The 24,423-nt window shown below is 48.2% G+C and overlaps 1 protein-coding gene across 2 annotated transcripts in view; it reads right to left on the bottom strand.

Moving 5' to 3' along the window:
• The window catches only part of LOC122928917 (carcinoembryonic antigen-related cell adhesion molecule 1-like), a 204,978-nt gene that overhangs the window by 44,348 nt on the left and 136,207 nt on the right, over nucleotides 1-24,423 (bottom strand). For both annotated transcript variants that reach the window (XR_006387936.1, XM_044282234.1), the window contains exons 5-6: nucleotides 15,255-15,551; nucleotides 14,401-14,640 (exon numbers count right to left, since the gene is read on the bottom strand). Coding sequence is in view for 1 of the 2 variants with exons in the window: in XM_044282234.1 (XP_044138169.1) it covers nucleotides 14,401-14,640; nucleotides 15,255-15,551 (537 nt within the window). In the remaining variant the exon portion in view is untranslated. The remainder of the gene's footprint in view (nucleotides 1-14,400; nucleotides 14,641-15,254; nucleotides 15,552-24,423) is intronic.

The raw sequence follows: 24,423 nt of genomic DNA, 5'->3' as shown, positions 1-24,423 counted from the left end.
CTCCTTGGCCCACTCCTGGAGCACATCATACTTCACAGACCAGATATTTAGTGTCTCCCACTCGGACATCATCTCCTTGTCTCATCCCTTCTCTGTTGGTTAGTGTCAGACATTTAAAATAAATAGCAAAAAAAGGCGGCTCTCCACTGGTTTTCTGGAAACAGGTGCTCTTGCTCAATTATGACTCACCCTTGTCACTTTTAAATAGTTAAAATTATGGTATTAGTGAGCAGGCACTCTAATTATGGGTACATGGAGGACAATTTATTATTTAAAAAAATATATAGACATAAAGCAATCACAATGTTCATATAAAAATCACAATGTTCATAAAAATGATTAAATATCCATAGAAATAGTATTAGCAGCAATAGCAATGGTTAATATCAATAATAGCAGTAACAGTTTAAGGATATCAGCAATATTACAATGAATATACAAATAAAAATTAAAATAGAAAGCAGGAACAACTTGGATTAGTGGCAATTAGTTCCATGTATTAGTCCCCATAGAATATATATTGCACTGTTTGGAGTTCTTTGGATATCTCAGCAAAATAGCAACAATGTTTGTAGCAATTGTAGCAGCTTTGTTATTTACTTGTGGCAGTGTTTGTAGCAATTTTACTAACAGTTGATTGCTAGATATCCACACGCTCAGATGCAGTCTCACTTGTTTTAAGTATAGAGATAGGGAATGTTCCGTCTGTGCACATTCAGTGCTTATGTTTACTCACAGTTCAGCTGTTCTCTGGTGCGGCGTCCCGCTCCTGCTGTGAAAACAGCCTGACCTTAGTATTGCAGATCCTCCGGTCACAGCTTATTCAAAGAGGTCAGCGTGCCACGTGTTATGGCAGCGTCCCTGTTGAGTGTCAGTTTCAGCTGTCGGGGTTCCGTTTAGGTCAGTTATCGTGAGTTCAATGTGTTCAATTCCTCTTGGAGCGCTCCAGTAGTGTAGTTTTAGATCTTCATATGCTTGTTCACCCAAACATGTTTCGGAGCGCAGACTTGCTCCTTCCTCAGTGGTCAAGCATATTCACATCCTATTTCCCTTTTATCCTGTGTCGGTCTGTTGGAAAAGCCGGAGTCTAGTCCGGAATAGTGTATAGTCCATATAAGAGCAGCTAAATCATTTCCTATTCCTTGATGTTTTAAAGTGCTATTGTATGGATATTATTCTATACTTTAAAAAATACCTACAGATTATTATTCCTAGGTATAATATATAAATAAAAATAATTTAAAACGCACAATAAATTGAAATAAAATATCAAATATTGGAGGAATATATCATTTGTTAAAAAGATAATAAAACAGTTATAATTATATAATATAAGTTTACACATGTTGAAATAAATTTTCAAAAATTCCGTTTTCATGAAATATCAGACGATGTGTGAATATATAGGGACCTCCAAAAAATACGTTATTTTTTGGATATATAGAGACCTCCAAAAATACGTAATTTTGAGTTTTGTAGTTTTTTGGGGGGCCCCTAGTCAAGGGAAGACAGGGGTGCTGATAAATAACAGAGACCACTGTCGTCCGTCAACCAGGGGCGTCCCATTTTATAGGAAGCCAAAGATCTCGAGTTCCGCATTCAAACCATTTGGTTGAATGGAGTCGAACTCGAAGATTCTTCTTGATTCCTGTCGAGACATCCTAGAAATGTGATCACCCCCCCTCCAGTGTTTATTTATTTTTTCAAATGCAGCAAACACTAGACCTGAGGGGTTCTGGTTATGGTACTGTTTAAAATGTCTCGACAGGACATGTTTTTCATACCCTTTCTTTATGTTTCCGATATGTTCAGCTATCCTAGTTTTCAGAAGTCTTTTTGTTCGGCCTATGTATTGTTTGCCACACGGGCACTGAATTAGATATAATACATTGTCTGAGTTGCATGTAAGTAGGTCACTAATTTCAATTTTAAAATTATTTTTTATAGATTGTACTTCCATTGTTTTTCTTGGGAAAGTTGTTTGTTTACAGTTTGAGCATTTACCGCATCTGAAAAACCCTTTTAGGTGGTCCCAATATTGTGAGATTCCTTTCTTTTTTATTGGGGTTTGTTTAGTTGTTGGCGCTATTTTGCATCCCAGATTTTGTGCTTTTGTATACACAAACTGTGGATTTTGTGATATTAGAGCACCTATAGTCTTATCCTCCCGGATATGGTGCCAATAACGTCTAATAATACGTTCCACTTTTTTATACTCTGGGTTGAAAGGTAAGATAATTCTTGGTGTCCCATCTTTCAGGCTCTCACTTGTATTATTTTTATCTTTCTCTTTAACGCCCCCCTTTTCAAAGAAGGACTTTCTGTCTTTTTCTTATATTTTGCATAGTGATTTTTCAACTATATTCAGTGGGTACTTTTTGTCTAGGAAGCAGATTTTCATATTCTCAGCTTCCTTTTCAAACTGTTCCACATTTGTACAATTCCGTTTGAGCCTACCAAATTGTCCTGTTGGAATATTCAGCAGCCATCTCGGAAGATGACAGCTGCTGAATAGTATATAGCTATTTCTCGAAATTGGCTTTTGGAAGGTACTACATATATATTTTCCCTCTCCCTTCCTAATTAATATGTCCAAATATTCAGTCTCCATTTCGTTCACATTACTGGTAAACTTTAAATTAAACGTGTTTACATTAATATCCTCTAAAAAATATAAAAGTTCCTCTCTTCCACTTTTCCAGATAAAAATAACATCATCTATAAAACGTTGCCAGAGCACCAGATCTGTCCCCAGTCTTGGACCGATGTTAGTGTCCTCCCAATCTGTCATAAACAGATTTGCATAACTGGGGGCAAATCTGGTGCCCATGGCAGTCCCCCTTGTTTGAAGATAAAAATCGGATCCAAAATAAAAATAATTATGTGACAGGATAAAATTTACCCCATCCTCTAAAAAACCTATCTGTTCAGTATGCAGTCCACTATTTTTCTCTAACTGATTTTTCATTGCTGTGACTCCCTGTTCATGATTTATTATTGTATATAGGGAGTTCACATCTAGCGTCCCCATAATCCAATCTGGATTACACTCCAATTTTTCCAGGATTTCAATGATCTGGGTAGTGTCTTTTATATACGAGGCACTTTTTTTTACAGCTGGCTGCAACATTCTATCTATATATTGCGACAGGTTGGAGGTTAAAGATCCGATCCCTGAAATTATAGGGCGGCCAGGGGGATTTTGTGGGTCTTTATGGACCTTAGGGAGACAATAAAATACTGGCAGTCTCCGTTGTGTTTTCGTAATAAAATCGTATTCCTGCTGTAATAAAATATTGCTGTCTAGACCCTTTTTACAATATTGTAGGAGTTCTTGAAAAAATTGTTCTCCTGGATCCCCTTTTAATTTAACATAGGTGTTTGAGTCTGTCAGTTGTTTCAAACATTCATTATTGTATTTTTCTGCATCCATTATTACTATAGCTCCTCCTTTATCTGCTGGTCTTATTATCACATTTTCTTGTTTTTGGAGCTGTTTAATTGCCTGTATTTCTTGGTTTGTTATGTTATTTTTAATATTTCGTCCATTTTTTAATTTCCTTATATCTGAACCAACACATTGTCTAAAAGCTGCAATTTCCTGGCCTATCTCTTGTCTAGGAAATTTTTTTGACGTTTCTTTAAGTTCTGTATGTGTGTATTTATGATTTTTCTCCGCCTGTTCTAAAACCGGATTTTTCAGAAAATACTTTTTCAAACAAATTTTCCTTATAAATTTTTCTACCCCAATGTAAGCCTCAAATTTATTCATTTTCGGTGTAGGTGCAAATTTTAACCCTTTATTTAGCACCCTAATTTGTGCATCGGACAATTTTGTGTCACTCAAATTAATAATTGCATCTCCTTTTATATCCTGTGATGATAATTTCTTTCGTCCTCTCCGTGTTTTCTTCTGTTTTTGTTTTGTGTGTTTTCTTTGTGATAATGTGTCTCCCCATTGTCTCTTGTTGGTGTCACCCACTGTGTGTCCTGTGAATGTTGTACTCTGTTCGATTGATAATTCCTGTAATGTTGGTGTCTGTGTCGTAAGTTGTATTGATGTTTCAATGGTGGAGGTGAGTAATGCCTCCTCATAGGAGGTGAGTATTGATGTTCTTGTGATCTTTGTGATCTGTGTCGTGTTCTTGTTTTGTGATGTGGGGGAGTCCCATCTAAAAAATGTTCATTAGAAAGGGCTTCATATTTGTTTGTGACTGGTATGTTATATCTAGTCTGTTGTGTTTTTTGGGTATTTTCTTGTGTTTTTTCTTTTTCTTCTCTTCTTTGAGTGTTATCTCTATTTTCCAGGTTTTCTTGTTCTTCCCTGGCGGATTCAGTCCTTGTATTGAATTTATATTTCTTCAATTTTTTATTAATAATTTCCTGTTCTATTTTATCAAGGCTGCTGCATAATCTTTGTTGCCATTTATTATATTCATCATTTTTAGGGAATTTGTCTATCTTTGTTTTCATTTGGTTTATTCTCTCACTTATATGTTCCAATAGTTGACCCCTTCTTTTCACTATTAGTTTAGTTAAGGATAGTGATTGTGTTAATAATAATGCGTCCCATTCTTCATTAAAGTCTGGGCTACATAGGTCTTGGGCTGGAATTTTTGTTAGTAATAGCCCTTTAGGTACTTTACCTATGTGTATATATTGGTTAAGGGTTTTTATTTCCCACCTTTGACGCAATTGTTTATGTAGAAGGTGTTCTACCTCTTTGAATGTCTCTGACATATTTTTCTCAATCGGCGATTCGGAATTTAAATCCACAGATTGATTAAATATAAACTCCTCTATTTTGAGTCTTTTTGTCTCTACATGGTCCCATAGATCCATAGTCCCTGTGGGAGCTCTGCCTTATAAGGGTGATAGAGTTTTAAAATAAATAGCAAAAAAAGGCGGCTCTCCACTGGTTTTCTGGAAACAGGTGCTCTTGCTCAATTATGACTCACCCTTGTCACTTTTAAATAGTTAAAATTATGGTATTAATGAGCAGGCACTCTAATTATGGGTACATGGAGGACAATTTATTATTCAAAAATATATATAAAAATATATAGACATAAAGCAATCACAATGTTCATATAAAAATCACAATGTTCATAAAAATGATTAAATATCCATAGAAATAGTATTAGCAGCAATAGCAATGGTTAATATCAATAATGGCAGTAACAGTTTAAGGATATCAGCAATATTACAATGAATATACAAATAAAAATTAAAATAGGAAGCAGGAACAACTTGGATTAGTGGCAATTAGTTCCATGTATTAGTCCCCATAGAATATATATTGCACTGTTTGTTTGGAGTTCTTTGGATATCTCAGCAAAATAGCAACAATGTTTGTAGCAATTGTAGCAGCTTTGTTATTTACTTGTGGCAGTGTTTGTAGCAATTTTACTACCAGTTGATTGCTAGATATCCACACGCTCAGATTCAGTCTCACTTGTTTTAAGTATAGAGATAGGGAATGTTCCGTCTGTGCACATTCAGTGCTTATGTTTACTCACAGTTCAGCTGTTCTCTGGTGCGGCGTCCCGCTCCTGCTGTGAAAACAGCCTGACCTTAGTATTGCAGATCCTCCGGTCACAGCTTATTCAAAGAGGTCAGCGTGCCACGTGTTATGGCAGCGTCCCTGTTGAGTGTCAGTTTCAGCTGTCGGGGTTCCGTTTAGGTCAGTTATCGTGAGTTCAATGTGTTCAATTCCTCTTGGAGCGCTCCAGTAGTGTAGTTTTAGATCTTCATATGCTTGTTCACCCAAACATGTTTCGGAGCGCAGACTTGCTCCTTCCTCAGTGGTCAAGCATATTCACATCCTATTTCCCTTTTATCCTGTGTCGGTCTGTTGGAAAAGCCGGAGTCTAGTCCGGAATAGTGTATAATCCATTATAAGAGCATCTAAATCATTTCCTATTCCTTGATGTTTTAAAGTGCTATTGTATGGATATTATTCTATACTTTTAAAAAATACCTACAGATTATTATTCCTAGGTATAATATATGAATAAAAATAATTAAAAATCACACAATGAATTGAAATAAAATATCAAATATTGGAGGAATATATCATTTGTTAAAAAGATAATAAAACAGTTATAATTATATAATATAAGTTTACACATGTTGAAATAAATTTTCAAAAATTCCGTTTTCATGAAATATCAGACGATGTGTGAATATATAGGGACCTCCAAAAAATATGTTATTTTTTGGATATATAGAGACCTCCAAAAATACGTAATTTTGAGTTTTGTAGTTTTTTGGGGGGCCCCTAGTCAAGGGAAGACAGGGGTGTCAGACATTATCATCACTTTGTCCCTGTGACGAAACCAACCTCGCCACGGTGTTTTGGAGGGGGCTGGTTGCCAGCCTCCTGCCTCAGGATTATGGCCCATACTAACTTTAAAGAAGACAGGGCGGCCGCACAGCTTAAATCTGTCTTTGGAATTGTATTATGTTATGTGAGGGTACCCAGATAGCTAATAGTATTGTATTCGTGTATTCTGAGTGCCATTCACCTAATGATATGCACTCAGACTTGAGCTATCTGGGGATATGTTAAATGTCTGTGTATCCTGAATTTCTGCATATCTGTCCTGTGTCGCAGTCTCCATTCTGGTCCCCTAAGGGCGTGGCCACCAGATGGGGACCTGCATAAATACGGGCGAGTAGCCCTCAATAAAGTGTTCCTGTTTTATCCTTCATCATGTTGAGACTGGTGTTTGGATAACTGATCAAAACTGGGGGATTGCTATACGCTGAAGATTTGCTATGCTCCCCTGGCATAACTACTAGCTCTTGTAAGAGCTGTTCCTGCTCTCTGGCTGTAAGAGAGGTTCACCCACTGGAGCCTGGAGTCTTGTCGTAGGTCCAGCGTGGGTGGAGGACGGTGAGACCCCAACCAAGCTGCGGCGGTTCGTGGGGTCTGCAGGGCGTACGGTGTCAAGTGGAGTGCTTGGAGTCCTTGGAAAGCACTAGGAGCATCTATCGACGGAGGTACCCGGTCGGGGTGCTAGGAGATCCGTTACATTGGTGGCAAGCAGTGGGATGGCGTCCTAGTGTGAGGAGAAGCAGCTCGGAGACACCGTTCGTGGAGTATATTGAGGGCAAAGCTAGTATCCGTACAGCGCCCCTGGCTACAGCAGGATGGAATCGGCTAGTCTTCGAACAGCGTTCCACTACGAGGAGGATGATGACCCAGACTGGAGGGATGCAGTCCGGAAAGGCGTCTGGCACGAGGCCCTGGAAGATGTACAGCGTCGGCGGGGCGAGTGTCTCCCCAGTGAGGAGCAGCAGTTGCGGATGCGAGTGGCCCTGCGAATGCCCCTTCTGGGAGAGGAGCCCCTGAATGAGTGGGTGACAGAACTGGAGAGCCTGGTATGGAAGGAGCTTTGGCTAGATGACGCCTACCAGGCACTCTGGTGGTATGTGATTCGGCACTCTCCCTGGATGGCTGAGCACGACAGACCCGAGGGTGAGGATTATGATGGCCCTGGCCTGTTGTTTGAGGCCTTCGCAGAACCGGAGTTCGGAGATGCTGGAGGGTCCCGGTTCTGGGATATCTATGACTACAGAGAGGCTATGCATGATTGGGCTACAGCGAGAGAGGTGAGACAAGACCTGGCATCTCTAGTGACAAAGGAGTGGGAGCTGGAGCAGGACTACCAATACTTCTTCAGCTCAATTCGGTCCCAATATACACTGCCAGAGAGCTGGGTGGCAGTCCCAGACCTACAACCCTACAGCTGGGAAGACCCGACTGAAGTATCCCCTGCTTCAGTACCAGCTACAGAGGTAGGGGTCCTCATAGACTGGTCCTGTGAGGAACCACAACAGGCAGGTGGAGACGGGACCGAGGGCTCTCCACCGGGATGCTGGGATGCTGGCCCAGACCCTCAGCAGCAGCCGGAGTTGCCAGGTGTGGACGCAGGTGATCCTGACTCGCAAATGTTGAGGGACCTCACAGACTGGTCCTGGGAGGACCCACAGATGGCAGGTGGAGATGGGACCGAGGTCTCTCTACTGGCCCTACAGGGATGCTGGGCCGCCTGCCCAGATCTCCAGCGGCAGTGCATATCACAGGGAGAGGAGACAACCGGTCTCTCTCCCCAGCGGCAACCTGAGTTCCAGGGGGAGGAGATGCGGGGTCCCGCTGCCTTACAGCAATCAGAGTCCTGGGGAGGAGAGGCAACCGGCCTCACCTTCCACCAGCAGCCGGAGATACCGGGAAAAGGGGAACACAAGCCCCTCTGCATGGGCGCAGATGAGACCGCGGGCTCGGTGCCAGTCCTACAGGGATGCTGGACAGTCGGTCCAGATCCCCATCCATCTCCGCAGGGATACCAGGTGGAGGAGGTAAGCGAGCCCTCCCCTTCCCAGCTACTTCCCAACAGAGTTCTGGGGGCAGGGGATGAGCCTGTGCTACCCACTGATTTCTTCCCAGCGGAAGAGCTGGCATCAGGGCAGAGCACAGGCGGCCTCTGCCCTCCTCTATCCTCTTCTCCAGAGCCGGACATCCCACAGGCTACCCCAGCGGAAGTGCTTGCATCTGGGCAGAGTGCAGTCGGCCTCTGCCCTCCCCTATCCTCTTCTCCAGAGCCGGACTCCCCACCGGCTACCCCAGCGGAAGAGCTGGCATCTGGGCAGAGCGCAGTCGGCCTCTGCCCTCCCCTACCCTCTTCTTCAGAGCCGGACTTTCCACAGGCTACCCTCGCGGAAGAGCTGGCATCTGGGCAGAGCGCAGTCGGCCTCTGCCCACCAAGGAGTCGCAGATGCCCACTCAACAGCTGGGGACATACAGAACAGAGCCAGGCCCCAAAATTCAACAGGTCCAGTATGGGGTTGTGGTTGGACTGCCAGACTAACTCAGCTACTGACCGTGAGGTCAGGTATCTGGTTAGTCTTCCCTGGAAGGGGGAGATGTGTGACGAAACCAACCTCGCCACGGTGTTTTGGAGGGGGCTGGTTGCCAGCCTCCTGCCTCAGGATTATGGCCCATACTAACTTTAAAGAAGACAGGCCAGCCGCACAGCTTAAATCTGTCTTTGGAATTGTATTATGTTATGTGAGGGTACCCAGATAGCTAATAGTATTGTATTCGTGTATTCTGAGTGCCATTCACCTAATGATATGCACTCAGACTTGAGCTATCTGGGGATATGTTAAATGTCTGTGTTTGCTGTGGGGGTGTGACATTGTGTGTTTGGGTGGTGATTCCTGTCCTGTTGTCTCCACGTGTGTATTGGTGTTTTCCCTTTGTCCTGAGACATAATTGGATTGCTTCTCGGGTGTCGCCAGGCAGAGAGGAGGAAACCATGATGCATTGTGGGGATGTGTTGTGTCTGTGTATCCTGAATTTCTGCATATCTGTCCTGTGTCACAGTCTCCCTTCTGGTCCCCTAAGGGCGTGGCCACCAGATGGGGACCTGCATAAATACGGGCGAGTAGCCCTCAATAAAGTGTTCCTGTTTTATCCTTCATCATGTTGAGACTGGTGTTTGGATAACTGATCAAAACTGGGGGATTGCTATACGCTGAAGATTTGCTATGCTCCCCTGGCATAACTACTAGCTCTTGTAAGAGCTGTTCCTGCTCTCTGGCTGTAAGAGAGGTTCACCCACTGGAGCCTGGAGCCTTGTCGTAGGTCCAGCGTGGGTGGAGGACGGTGAGACCCCAACCAAGCTGCGGCGGTTCGTGGGGTCTGCAGGGCGTACGGTGTCAAGTGGAGTGCTTGGAGTCCTCGGAAAGCACTAGGAGCATCTATCGACGGAGGTACCCGGTCGGGGTGCTAGGAGATCCGTTACAGTCCCCGATGGAGCTCACAATCTAAGGTCCCTATCAGTATGTCTTTGGAGTGTGGGGGGGCTGGAGTACCACGAGGAAACCCACACAAACACGGGGAAAACAAACTCCATGTAGGAACCCAGCACTGCAAGTCACAAGTGCTAACCATTGAGCCGCCAATAAGCACTGAGCCACCGCTAACCACTGAGCCACCGCTAACCATTGAGCCACCGCTAACCATTGAGCCACTACCAACTATTGAGCCACCACTAACCATTGAGTCACTACCAAATACTGAGCCACCACTAACCACTGAGCCACCGCTAACCACTGAGCCACTGCTAACCATTGAGCCACCGCTAACCATTGAGCCACCTCTAACCATTGAGCCACTACAAACTACTGAGCCACTGCTAACCACTGAGCCACTGCTAACCATTGAGCCACCGCTAACCATTGAGCCACCGCTAACTACTGAGCCACCGCTAACCATTGTATATTATGTGCAGATGACGGCTGAGATAACTGCTCCGCTGTGTCCCTGTGCTTCAGAAAGGATTCTACCTGATCCCATACTCGGAGGTTGAAGGGTAGGAATAAGGAGCAGAGGCGCTGCTAAGGGGGAAGAGCGTCATTAGAAAACCTCTTAACCTACGATTGCGAGGTGAGGTAGAATCCTTTCTGAAGCACAGGGACACGCGGAGCAGTTATCTCAACCGTCATCTGCACTGTCCTTCCACAAAGGCGCCATCTTGGCCACCATGGCTGTGGAATCCTTATATTCCAACATCCCACACAATGACGGATGCACTGACTGACAAGAGGCTAATGGGACTGTCTCCGAGTCTGTGCTACAATTCACTACTTTCATCCTCACCCACAATTACTTCTTATTTTATGGGCAGAAAAATGGCATTGCAATATGCCAAGCGTTTAAAAGCAAAACTGGAAAGTGACTTCTTGGCATCCTAACCCATGAAACCACCGGGCTACTGTTGTTACATCAAGGATGTTCTAATCATCTCTACAAGAACAAATACAATTCCATGGAGGAGTCAATGATGTCCATCCACCACACACTGAACTATTCATACATGGATGTACCTGGATCTAGCGTCAACTCTGAACTCTCGCACTGCTGTGAGCTCATGGAGGAGTCAATGATGTCCATCCACCACACACTGAACTATTCATACATGGATGTACCTGGATCTGGCGTCTGCTCTCTAAACTCTCGCACTGCTGTGAGCTCATGGAGGAGTCAATGCTGTCCATCCACCACACACTGAACTATTCATACATGGATGTACCTGGATCTGGCGTCTGCTCTCTAAACTCTCGCACTGCTGTGAGCTCATGGAGGAGTCAATGATGTCCATCCACCACACACTGAACTATTCATACATGGATGTACCTGGATCTGGCGTCTGCTCTCTAAACTCTCGCACTGCTGTGAGCTCATGGAGGAGTCAATGATGTCCATCCACCACACACTGAACTATTCATACATGGATGTACCTGGATCTGGCGTCTGCTCTCTAAACTCTCGCACTGCTGTGAGCTCATGGAGGAGTCAATGCTGTCCATCCACCACACACCTGACACTGAACTATTCATGACTGTACCTGGATCTGGCGTCTGCTCTCTAAACTCTCGCACTGCTGTGAGCTCATGGAGGAGTCAATGCTGTCCATCCACCACACACTGAACTATTCATACATGGATGTACCTGGATCTGGCGTCTGCTCTCTAAACTCTCGCACTGCTGTGAGCTCATGGAGGAGTCAATGATGTCCATCCACCACACACTGAACTATTCATACATGGATGTACCTGGATCTGGTGTCTGCTCTCTAAACTCTCGCACTGCTGTGAGCTCATGGAGGAGTCAATGATGTCCATCCATCACACACTGAACTATTCATACATGGATGTACCTGGATCTGGTGTCTGCTCTCTAAACTCTCGCACTGCTGTGAGCTCATGGAGGAGTCAATGATGTCCATCCACCACACAGAACTATTCATACATGACTGTACCTAGATCTGGCGTCTGCTCTCTAAACTCTCGCACTGCTGTGAGCTCATGGAGGAGTCAATGATGTCCATCCACCACACACTGAACTATTCATACATGGATGTACCTGGATCTGGCGTCTGCTCTCTAAACTCTCGCACTGCTGTGAGCTCATGGAGGAGTCAATGATTTCCATCCACCACACACTGAACTATTCATACATGACTGTACCTGGATCTGGCGTCTGCTCTCTAAACTCTCGCACTGCTGTGAGCTCATGGAGGAGTCAATGATGTCCATCCACCACACACTGAACTATTCATACATGGATGTACCTAGATCTGGCGTCTGCTCTCTAAACTCTCGCACTGCTGTGAGCTCATGGAGGAGTCAATGATGTCCATCCACCACACACTGAACTATTCATACATGGATGTACCTGGATCTGGCGTCTGCTCTCTAAACTCTCGCACTGCTGTGAGCTCATGGAGGAGTCAATGATGTCCATCCACCACACACTGAACTATTCATACATGGATGTACCTGGATCTGGTGTCTGCTCTCTAAACTCTCGCACTGCTGTGAGCTCATGGAGGAGTCAATGATGTCCATCCACCACACAGAACTATTCATACATGACTGTACCTAGATCTGGCGTCTGCTCTCTAAACTCTCGCACTGCTGTGAGCTCATGGAGGAGTCAATGATGTCCATCCACCACACAGAACTATTCATACATGACTGTACCTAGATCTGGCGTCTGCTCTCTAAACTCTCGCACTGCTGTGAGCTCATGGAGGAGTCAATGATGTCCATCCACCACACACTGAACTATTCATACATGGATGTACCTGGATCTGGCGTCTGCTCTCTAAACTCTCGCACTGCTGTGAGCTCATGGAGGAGTCAATGATTTCCATCCACCACACACTGAACTATTCATACATGACTGTACCTGGATCTGGCGTCTGCTCTCTAAACTCTCGCACTGCTGTGAGCTCATGGAGGAGTCAATGATTTCCATCCACCACACACTGAACTATTCATACATGGATGTACCTAGATCTGGCATCTGCTCTCTAAACTCTCGCACTGCTGTGAGCTCATGGAGGAGTCAATGATGTCCATCCACCACACACTGAACTATTCATACATGACTGTAGCCGGAGCCAGCGTCAACTCTGAACTCTCGCACTGCTGTGAGCTCATGGTGGAGTCAATGCTGTCCATCCACCACACACTGAACTATTCATACATGGATGTACCTAGATCTGGCGTCTGCTCTCTAAACTCTCGCACTGCTGTGAGCTCATGGAGGAGTCAATGATGTCCATCCACCACACACTGAACTATTCATACATGACTGTACCTAGATCTGGCGTCTGCTCTCTAAACTCTCGCACTGCTGTGAGCTCATGGAGGAGTCAATGATGTCCATCCACCACACACTGAACTATTCATACATGGATGTACCTGGATCTGGCGTCTGCTCTCTAAACTCTCGCACTGCTGTGAGCTCATGGAGGAGTCAATGATGTCCATCCACCACACACTGAACTATTCATACATGACTGTACCTATATCTGGCGTCTGCTCTCTAAACTCTCGCACTGCTGTGAGCTCATGGAGGAGTCAATGCTGTCCATCCACCACACACTGAACTATTCATACATGACTGTATCCGGAGCCAGCGTCAACTCTGAAACTATCGCACTGCTGTGAGCTCATGGAGGAGTCAATGATGTCGATCCACCTCACACTGAACTATTCATACATGGATGTACCTGGATCTGGCGTCTGCTCTCTAAACTCTCGCACTGCTGTGAGCTCATGGAGGAGTCAATGATGTCCATCCACCACACACTGAACTATTCATACATGGATGTACCTAGATCTGGCGTCTGCTCTCTAAACTCTCGCACTGCTGTGAGCTCATGGAGGAGTCAATGATGTCCATCCATCACACACTGAACTATTCATATATGACTGTAGCCGGAGCCAGCGTCAACTCTGAACTCTCGCACTGCTGTGAGCTCATGGAGGAGTCAATGATGTCCATCCACCACACACTGAACTATTCATACATGGATGTACCTGGATCTGGCATCTGCTCTCTAAACTCTCGCACTGCTGTGAGCTCATGGAGAAGTCAATGATTTCCATCCACCTCACACCTGACACTGAACTATTCATGGCTGTACCCGGAGCCGGCATCAGCTCTCTGAACTCTCTCACCAGGTATGGACAACCCCTTTAATCCACAGTTCTTAGCCAATCACTGTGCCCTGAGGCAAATCTGCTTCATATTCAGTTGTTGTTGGTTTTGTCCTGCATTGGAGGCTTGTAATGTAGGACGTAGAAGTGTCATTGGAAAGAACAAGGGTCTGAAGGGACAGCAGTCACATGACAAACCAGGAAGTAGGATTGAAGCATGGGGGATAAGAGAAAACTGAAATGAGGTAAATACCAAAAAATGGGGAATGGGACAAAAGTGATTAATGAGAACACACTTTAGAGTATAAAGTCGTTTATGGCACAACTCCTTTAATTAGACTTTTCAGTGTAATTACTGACGCCATATTTGTGACTCACCCAGGATCTTCTGACAGATTGACGTCTTCCCCAGCTGATCACCAGTGCAGTTGAGGACTGAGCCCAAGATCAGAGTCTTGGAGGACACATTCCTGGTCACGATGTTTGGACTCATCTCAGTTGTGCCGTTAAATGTCATCGTCACATTGGCGGGAGGTCGACCATTTTCCCAAGAGCAGACAAGGCTCAAAATATCGCCATTAGAAGTTACTGGACATGATATTTCTCCATCCGGGCGCCCTGTGAGAAGACAACGTATAGTAGAGATGGGTCCAGAAACGCTGTGTAAGTAATGTGTGTGCACACGGCACCGGGTAACTATAAGAGGACAGGCGGTCATTGTGCCTTCATACATGATCCGGCTGTGGATCTAGGGCAGTGATGGCTAACCTTGGCACTCCAGCTGTGGTGAAACTACGACTCCCAGCATGCTCCATTTATTTCTACAGAGTTCTGAGAGCAGCCAAGCAAGGGGGCATCTTGGGAGTTGTAGTTTTCAGCTGGAGTGCCAAGGTTAGCCAGCACTGATCTAGGGTGTGAACACGTGTCTACAGATGATTCCTGTATACCTGAAGACACAGAAGAGCTCATGCTGGAGACTCCAGAGCCTGTGCCTCCCACACTAGAACATGGTATGGGCAGTGGTGGAGCCAGTGAGATGACCATATGGCGGTATGCATAATCTAGGCCATTCTTCCTAACCCAGCTGACAGATGTGGAGGGGATGGAGGATTGTGTTGTATAGACTCATATATCCAGTATAAATCCCATAGGTGACCCCGTGCAGCTGACATGGGCCAGTGAGGGGGCAGCACGCATACAAGACACTACATGTGCGGAATTATTCTACTCACAGTTGATATTGAAGCTGAGCTCATTGCTGATCTCGCTATTCAGCAGGTTGGACGCTGTACAGGTGAAGGGTCCACCGTCGGTCCTGGAGACCGGGCTGATGGTCAGATTGGAGTACGGAGGAGACTTGCTCTCAGTAATGTAATATTGAGGCTTTGAGGACACTGGTTTTCCATCCAGGCTCCATGTGAAGGTGATGGCTGAACCCTGAGCCGAGCAATGGAGAGACACGGAGTCCTGTCCGTCCCAGAGCTCTGCGGAGGACGCGTTACTGCTCAGAGTCACTGCTGAGACCGGGGCTGTAATGAGGAATTACAATGTCAGGTAACACCTATATACAGATAACACAATAGTGACAGCTTGTCTGCTACCTCACTGTACAGTGACTTCTGCACAGGCCACCGAGCATGCCCACAATACCGTTCCATAAAAGTCAATGGTGATGGTCACAGGTCCCCTCCTCATCTTCACTGCACAGTGACCTCTGTACAGGTCACAGAACATGCCCACTACATTCTACCACAGAAGTCAATAGACGATGGTCACAGCTCTCCTCCCTGCACAATGGTCTTTGCACAGGTCACAGAGCATGCGCACTACATTCTGCCATAGAAGTCAATAGTGTAGTGCCCTAGAGCCGGGGTACTTTTATGTTTGGGCATTTGTGGCCATTTACCCCTGTTTCCCCTTTGCAAAGTTATAAACTTCTTACTTTATTTCACTTGAAAGGGTTAACTTGCACTACTGTGTAACTGCATTTTATATGTATGTTGTGATATATATCCTGTTCATTATCACTGTATTTACATGGCTCTGTGGAAAGGGATAATGAATACTAGGAGACTTTTGGGACTTTGAATAAGAAGCTGGGAATTTTCCACAGCTGCCATAGAGTTTAAAGAAGACCATGTTTTGGAGGCAAAAGCCAGACATTGTTTTCCAGCAAACCCAGACAAACTGACCTTCTGAATGTCTGGTTTATCTCTGTTGTTATGTCTGGAAACTTTTTTTGTCTGTAAAATCTGCTCAGTCATTACCATTGAGTATCATTGAAGCTCTAATTTAAGTCTATAAGAGATGGAAAGTGTAACATTGTATCTGTTTGTGCTGAGTTTCTCCACCCCTCCCACTAGAAGGTTCTAGTTCAGCCAGAAACTATATATAAGGAGAGCAGTCAGAGCCCCTAGTTTGCTGCAGTTAGGGAACAATGATTGGAAGAGGAGACTCTGCTACTCTACTGAGTGACCAGAAGAAGACACTGAGACGGGGATACTCTGCCACTGGCCCTTGATCACCAGCCTTGGACCAGGGTACTAGCCTTCTGAGAGAGAAAGAGACGGACAACTAGCTCAGGCCTTTCCTCAGCATCAAACCCTTCTTCTGCCAGGAAGGAGACTGGAGAAGCCAGCCCTATGCCTCGTCTCAGGGAGGAGACTGGAGAAGCCAGCCCTATGCCTCGTCTCAGGGAGGAGACTGGAGAAGCCAGCCCTATGCCTCGTCTCAGGGAGGAGACTGGAGAAGCCAGCCCTATGCCTCGTCTCAGGGAGGAGACTGGAGAAGCCAGCCCTATGACTCGTCTCAGGGAGGAGACTGGAGAAGCCAGCCCTATGCCTCATCTCAGGAAGGAGACTGGAGAAGCCAGCCCTATGCCTCGTCTCAGGGAGGAGACTGGAGAAGCCGGACCTATACCTCAACAGTATCGTTTTGTACCTGAATTTCTCCAGTAAAGAAGCCCCCGGTTTACTGCAGACCCTGACTCTAAGTGGCCACCTCAAACCCGGCCACTGCAATAGACAATGGTCACAGCTCTCCTCCTCCCCTCCCTGCACAGGAAAGAGAAGATGCTCCGCAGTGGGCGCTCCGCTCCCTTTTTTCTTACAGTACAGTATGGTCACATGATGTGGACGTGCTGCGGTTAGGATTGTACATCCAACCGGATCAACAGAACTGATTAGAACTGAATTATTTTTTTCTGTGTCCATTTTTAATGGCAGTGTGGCAATTGGTACTCTGGTCGCATGGTTCTCGGAGGTAGAGCACCGAATCCTTACTGAAGCACGTTGCACCGTGTAGTGGATCCCTTTGATGGAGAAGCTCACATTATAGCACCAAACTATTTCCTCATAGTCTTGGATAACGTACCCATGGAGACGCAATATACTGCACTGCAAAACCGCTCACGTTCTACAAGGTTTGTCCACCTTGTGATGCGGAGCGCACAGTCCCCGAGACTCCACATTATGGCAGCACACAGTCCCCAGGACTCCACATTATGGCAGCACACAGTCCCCAGGACTCCACATTATGGCAGCACACAGTCCCCAGGACTCCACATTATGGCAGCACACAGTCCCCAGGACTCCACATTATGGCAGCACACAGTCCCCGGGACTCCACATTATGGCAGCACACAGTCCCCGGGACTCCACATTATGGCAGCACACAGTCCCCGAGACTCCACATTATGGCAGCACACAGTCCCCAGGACTCCACATTATGGCAGCACACAGTCCCCGAGACTCCACATTATGGCAGCACACAGTCCCCAGGACTCCACATTATGGCAGCACACAGTCCCCGGGACTCCACATTATGGCAGCACACAGTCCCCGGGACTCCACATTATGGCAGCACACAGTCCCTAGGACTCCACATTATGGCAGCACACAGTCCCTAGGACTCCACATTATGGCAGCACACAGTCCCCAGGACTCCACATTATACAGCACACAGTCCCCAGGACTCCACATTATGGCAGCACACAGTCCCCGGGACTCCACATTATGGCAGCACACAGTCCCCAGGACTCCATATTATGGCAGCACACAGTCCCCAGGACTCCACATTAGGGCAGCACACAGTCCCCAGGACTCCACATTACGGCAGCACACAGTCCCCGGGACTCCACATTATGCAGCACACAGTCCCCAAGACTCCACATTATGGCAGCACACAGTCCCCAGGACTCCACATTAGGGCAGCACACCGTTCCCGGGACTCCATATTATGGCAGCACACAGTCCCCAGGACTCCACATTATGGAAGCACACAGTCCCCAGGACTTCACATTATGGCGGCACACAGTCCCCAGGACTCCATATTATGGAAGCACACAGTCCCCAGGACTCTGCATTATGGCAGCACACAGTCCCCAGGACTTTGCATTATGGCAGCACACAGTCCCTAGGACTCCACATTATGGCAGCACACTGTCCCCAGGACTCCATATTATGGCAGCACACAGTCCCCAGGACTCTGCATTATGGCAGCACACAGTCCCCAGGACTCCACATTATGGCAGAACACAGTCCCCAGGACTCCACATTATGGCAGAACACAGTCCCCAGGACTCCACATTATGGCAGCACACAGTCCCCGAGACTCCACATTATGGCAGCACACAGTCCCCAGGACTCCACATTATGGCAGCACACAGTCCCCAGGACTCCACATTATGGCAGCACACAGTCCCCAGGACACCACATTACGGCAGCACACAGTCCCCGAGACTCCACATTATGGCAGCACACAGTCCCCAGGACTCCACATTATGGCAGCACACAGTCCCCTTGACTCCACATTATGGCAGCACACAGTCCCCAGGACTCCACATTAAGGCAGCACACAGTCCCCAGGACTCCACATTATGGCAGCACACAGTCCCCAGGACACCACATTACGGCAGCACACAGTCCCCAGGACACCACATTACGGCAGCACACAGTCCCCAGGACTCCACATTATGGCAGCACACAGTCCCCAGGACTCCACATTATACAGCACACAGTCCCCAGGACTCCACATTATGGCAGCACACAGTCCCCAGGACTCCACATTATGGCAGCACACAGTCCCCGAGACTCCACATTATGTCAGCACACAGTCCCCAGGACTCCACATTATACAGCACACAGTCCCCAGGACTCCACATTATGGCAGCACACAGTCCCCGGGACTCCACATTATGGCAGCACACAGTCCCCAGGACTCCATATTATGGCAGCACACAGTCCCCAGGACTCCACATTAGGGCAGCACACAGTCCCTAGGACTCCACATTATGACAGCACACAGTCCCCAAGACTCCACATTATGGCAGCACACAGTCCCCAGGACTCCACATTATGGCAGGCACACAGTCCCCAGGACTTCACATTATGGCAGCACACAGTTCATAGGACTCCACATTATGGCAGCACACAGTTCATAGGACTCCACATTAAGGCAGCACACAGTCCCCAGGACTCCACATTAGGGCAGCACAGTCCCCAGGACTCCACATTATGGCAGCACACAGTCCCTAGGACTCCACATTATGCAGCACACAGTCCCCAAGACTCCACATTATGGCAGCACACAGTCCCCAGGACTCCACATTAGGGCAGCACACCGTCCCCGGGACTCCATATTATGGCAGCACACAGTCCCCAGGACTCCACATTATGGCAGCACACAGTCCCCAGGACTTCACATTATGGCGGCACACAGTCCCCAGGACTCCATATTATGGAAGCACACAGTCCCCAGGACTCTGCATTATGGCAGCACACAGTCCCCAGGACTCTGCTTTATGGCAGCACACAGTCCCCAGGACTCCACATTATGGCAGCACACAGTCCCTAGGACTCCACATTATGGCAGCACACAGTCCCCAGGACTCCACATTATGGCAGCACACAGTCCCCAGGACTCCACATTATGGCAGCACACAGTCCCCGGGACTCCACATTATGGCAGCACACAGTCCCCAGGACTCCACATTATGGCAGCACACAGTCCCCGGGACTCCACATTATGGCAGCACACAGTCCCCGGGACTCCACATTATGGCAGCACACAGTCCCCAGGACTCCACATTATGGCAGCACACAGTCCCCAGGACTCCACATTATACAGCACACAGTCCCCAGGACTCCACATTATGGCAGCACACAGTCCCCAGGACTCCACATTACTGCAGCACACAGTCCCCAGGACTCCACATTATGGCAGCACACAGTCCCCAGGACTCCACATTATGGCAGCACACAGTCCCCGGGACTCCACATTATGGCAGCACACAGTCCCCAGGACTCCACATTATGGCAGCACACAGTCCCCAGGACTCCACATTATGGCAGCACACAGTCCCCAGGACACCACATTACGGCAGCACACAGTCCCCAGGACTCCACATTATGGCAGCACACAGTCCCCAGAACTCCACATTATACAGCACACAGTCCCCAGGACTCCACATTAGGGCAGCACACAGTCCCCGGGACTCCACATTATGGCAGCACACAGTCCCCAGGACTCCATATTATGGCAGCACACAGTCCCCAGGACTCCACATTAGGGCAGCACAGTCCCCAGGACTCCACATTATGGCAGCACACAGTCCCTAGGACTCCACATTATGCAGCACACAGTCCCCAAGACTCCACATTATGGCAGCACACAGTCCCCAGGACTCCACATTAGGGCAGCACACCGTTCCCGGGACTCCATATTATGGCAGCACACAGTCCCCAGGACTCCACATTATGGAAGCACACAGTCCCCAGGACTTCACATTATGGCGGCACACAGTCCCCAGGACTCCATATTATGGAAGCACACAGTCCCCAGGACTCTGCATTATGGCAGCACACAGTCCCCAGGACTTTGCATTATGGCAGCACACAGTCCCTAGGACTCCACATTATGGCAGCACACTGTCCCCAGGACTCCATATTATGGCAGCACACAGTCCCCAGGACTCTGCATTATGGCAGCACACAGTCCCCAGGACTCCACATTATGGCAGAACACAGTCCCCAGGACTCCACATTATGGCAGAACACAGTCCCCAGGACTCCACATTATGGCAGCACACAGTCCCCGAGACTCCACATTATGGCAGCACACAGTCCCCAGGACTCCACATTATGGCAGCACACAGTCCCCGAGACTCCACATTATGGCAGCACACAGTCCCCAGGACTCCACATTATGCCAGCACACAGTCCCCAGGACTCCACATTATGGCAGCACACAGTCCCCAGGACACCACATTACGGCAGCACACAGTCCCCGAGACTCCACATTATGGCAGCACACAGTCCCCGAGACTCCACATTATGGCAGCACACAGTCCCCAGGACTCCACATTAAGGCAGCACACAGTCCCCATGACTCCACATTATGGCAGCACACAGTCCCCAGGACACCACATTACGGCAGCACACAGTCCCCAGGACACCACATTACGGCAGCACACAGTCCCCAGGACTCCACATTATGGCAGCACACAGTCCCCAGGACTCCACATTATACAGCACACAGTCCCCAGGACTCCACATTATGGCAGCACACAGTCCCCAGGACTCCACATTATGGCAGCACACAGTCCCCGAGACTCCACATTATGTCAGCACACAGTCCCCAGGACTCCACATTATACAGCACACAGTCCCCAGGACTCCACATTATGGCAGCACACAGTCCCCGGGACTCCACATTATGGCAGCACACAGTCCCCAGGACTCCATATTATGGCAGCACACAGTCCCCAGGACTCCACATTAGGGCAGCACACAGTCCCTAGGACTCCACATTATGACAGCACACAGTCCCCAAGACTCCACATTATGGCAGCACACAGTCCCCAGGACTCCACATTATGGCAGGCACACAGTCCCCAGGACTTCACATTATGGCAGCACACAGTCCCTAGGACTCCACATTATGGCAGCACACAGTTCATAGGACTCCACATTATGGCAGCACACAGTTCATAGGACTCCACATTAAGGCAGCACACAGTCCCCAGGACTCCACATTACGGCAGCACACAGTCCCCAGGACTCCACATTACGGCAGCACACAGTCCCCGGGACTCCACATTATGGCAGCACACAGTCCCCAGGACTCCGCATTATGGCAGCACACAGTCCCCAGGACTCCTTATTATGGCAGCACACAGTCCCCAGGACTCCACATTATGGCAGCACACAGTCCCCAGGACTCCTTATTATGACAGCACACAGTCCTCAGGACTCCTTATTATGGCAGCACACAGTCCCCAGGACTCCACATTACTGCAGCACACAGTTCATAGGACTCCACATTATGGCAGCACACAGTCCCCAGGACTCCACATTATGGCAGCACACAGTCCCCAGGACTCCGCATTATGGCAGCACACAGTCCCCAGGACTCCACATTATGGCAGCACACAGTCCCCAGGACTCCACATTATGGCAGCACACAGTCCCCAGGACTCCGCATTATGGCAGCACACAGTCCCCAGGACTCCACATTATGGCAGCACACAGTCCCCAGGACTCCACATTATGGCAGCACACAGTCCCCAGGACTCCACATTAGGGCAGCACACAGTCCCCAGGACTCCACATTATGGCAGCACACAGTCCCCAGGACTCCACATTATGGCAGCACACAGTCCCCAGGACTCCACATTATGGCAGCACACAGTCCCCAGGACTCCACATTATGGCAGCACACAGTCCCTAAGGACTCCACATTATGGCAGCACACAGTCCCCAGGACTCCACATTATGGCAGCACACAGTTCATAGGACTCCACATTATGTCAGCACACAGTCCCCAGGACTCCACATTATGGCAGCACACAGTCCCCAGGACTCCACATTATGGCAGCACACAGTCCCTAAGGACTCCACATTATGGCAGCACACAGTCCACAGGACTCCACATTATGGCAGCACACAGTCCCCAGGACTCCACATTATGGCAGCACACAGTCCCCAGGACTCCACATTATGGCAGCACACAGTCCCCAGGACTCCACATTATGGCAGCACACAGTCCCCCGGACTCCACATTATGGCAGCACACAGTCCCCAGGACCCCACATTATGGCAGCACACAGTCCCCAGGACTCCATATTATGGCAGCACACAGTCCCCAGGACTCTGCATTATGGCAGCACACAGTCCCCAGGACTCCACATTGTGGCAGCACACAGTCCCCAGGACTCCGCATTATGGCAGCACACAGTCCCCAGGACTCCACATTATGGCAGCACACAGTCCCCAGGACTCCACATTATGGCAGCACACAGTCCCCAGGACTCCACATTACGGCAGCACACAGTCCCCGGGACTCCACATTATGGCAGCACACAGTCCCCAGAACTCTGCATTATGGCAGCACACAGTCCCCAGGACTCCGCATTGTGGCAGCACACAGTCCCCAGGACTCCTTATTATGGCAGCACACAGTCCCCAGGACTCCACATTATGGCAGCACACAGTTCATAGGACTCCACATTATGGCAGCACACAGTCCCCAGGACTCCACATTATGGCAGCACACAGTCCCCAGGACTCCGCATTATGGCAGCACACAGTCCCCAGGACTCCACATTATGGCAGCACACAGTCCCCAGGACTCCACATTATGGCAGCACACAGTCCCCAGGACTCCACATTAGGGCAGCACACAGTCCCCAGGACTCCACATTAGGGCAGCACACAGTCCCCAGGACTCCACATTATGGCAGCACACAGTCCCCAGGACTCCACATTATGGCAGCACACAGTTCATAGGACTCCACATTATGTCAGCACACAGTCCCCAGGACTCCACATTATGGCAGCACACAGTCCCCAGGACTCCACATTATAGCAGCACACAGTCCCTAAGGACTCCACATTATGGCAGCACACAGTCCACAGGACTCCACATTATGGCAGCACACAGTCCCCAGGACTCCACATTATGGCAGCACACAGTCCCCAGGTCTCCACATTATGGCAGCACACAGTCCCCAGGACTCCACATTATGGCAGCACACAGTCCCCAGGACTCCACATTGTGGCAGCACACAGTCCCCAGGACTCCACATTATGGCAGCACACAGTCCCCAGGACTCCACATTATGGCAGCACACAGTCCCCAGGACTCCACATTATGGCAGCACACAGTCCCCAGGACTCCACATTATGGCAGCACACAGTCCCCAGGACTCCGCATTATGGCAGCACACAGTCCCCAGGACTCCACATTATGGCAGCACACAGTCCCCAGGACTCCACATTATGGCAGCACACAGTCCCCAGGACTCCACATTACGGCAGCACACAGTCCCGGGACTCCACATTATGGCAGCACACAGTCCCCAGGACTCTGCATTATGGCAGCACACAGTCCCCAGGACTCCGC

The sequence above is a fragment of the Bufo gargarizans genome, chromosome 2 (genome assembly GCF_014858855.1).
Source record: "Bufo gargarizans isolate SCDJY-AF-19 chromosome 2, ASM1485885v1, whole genome shotgun sequence".
In the NCBI taxonomy this organism is placed as follows: domain Eukaryota; kingdom Metazoa; phylum Chordata; class Amphibia; order Anura; family Bufonidae; genus Bufo; species Bufo gargarizans.
This window is presented reverse-complemented; position numbering and strand designations above follow the sequence as displayed.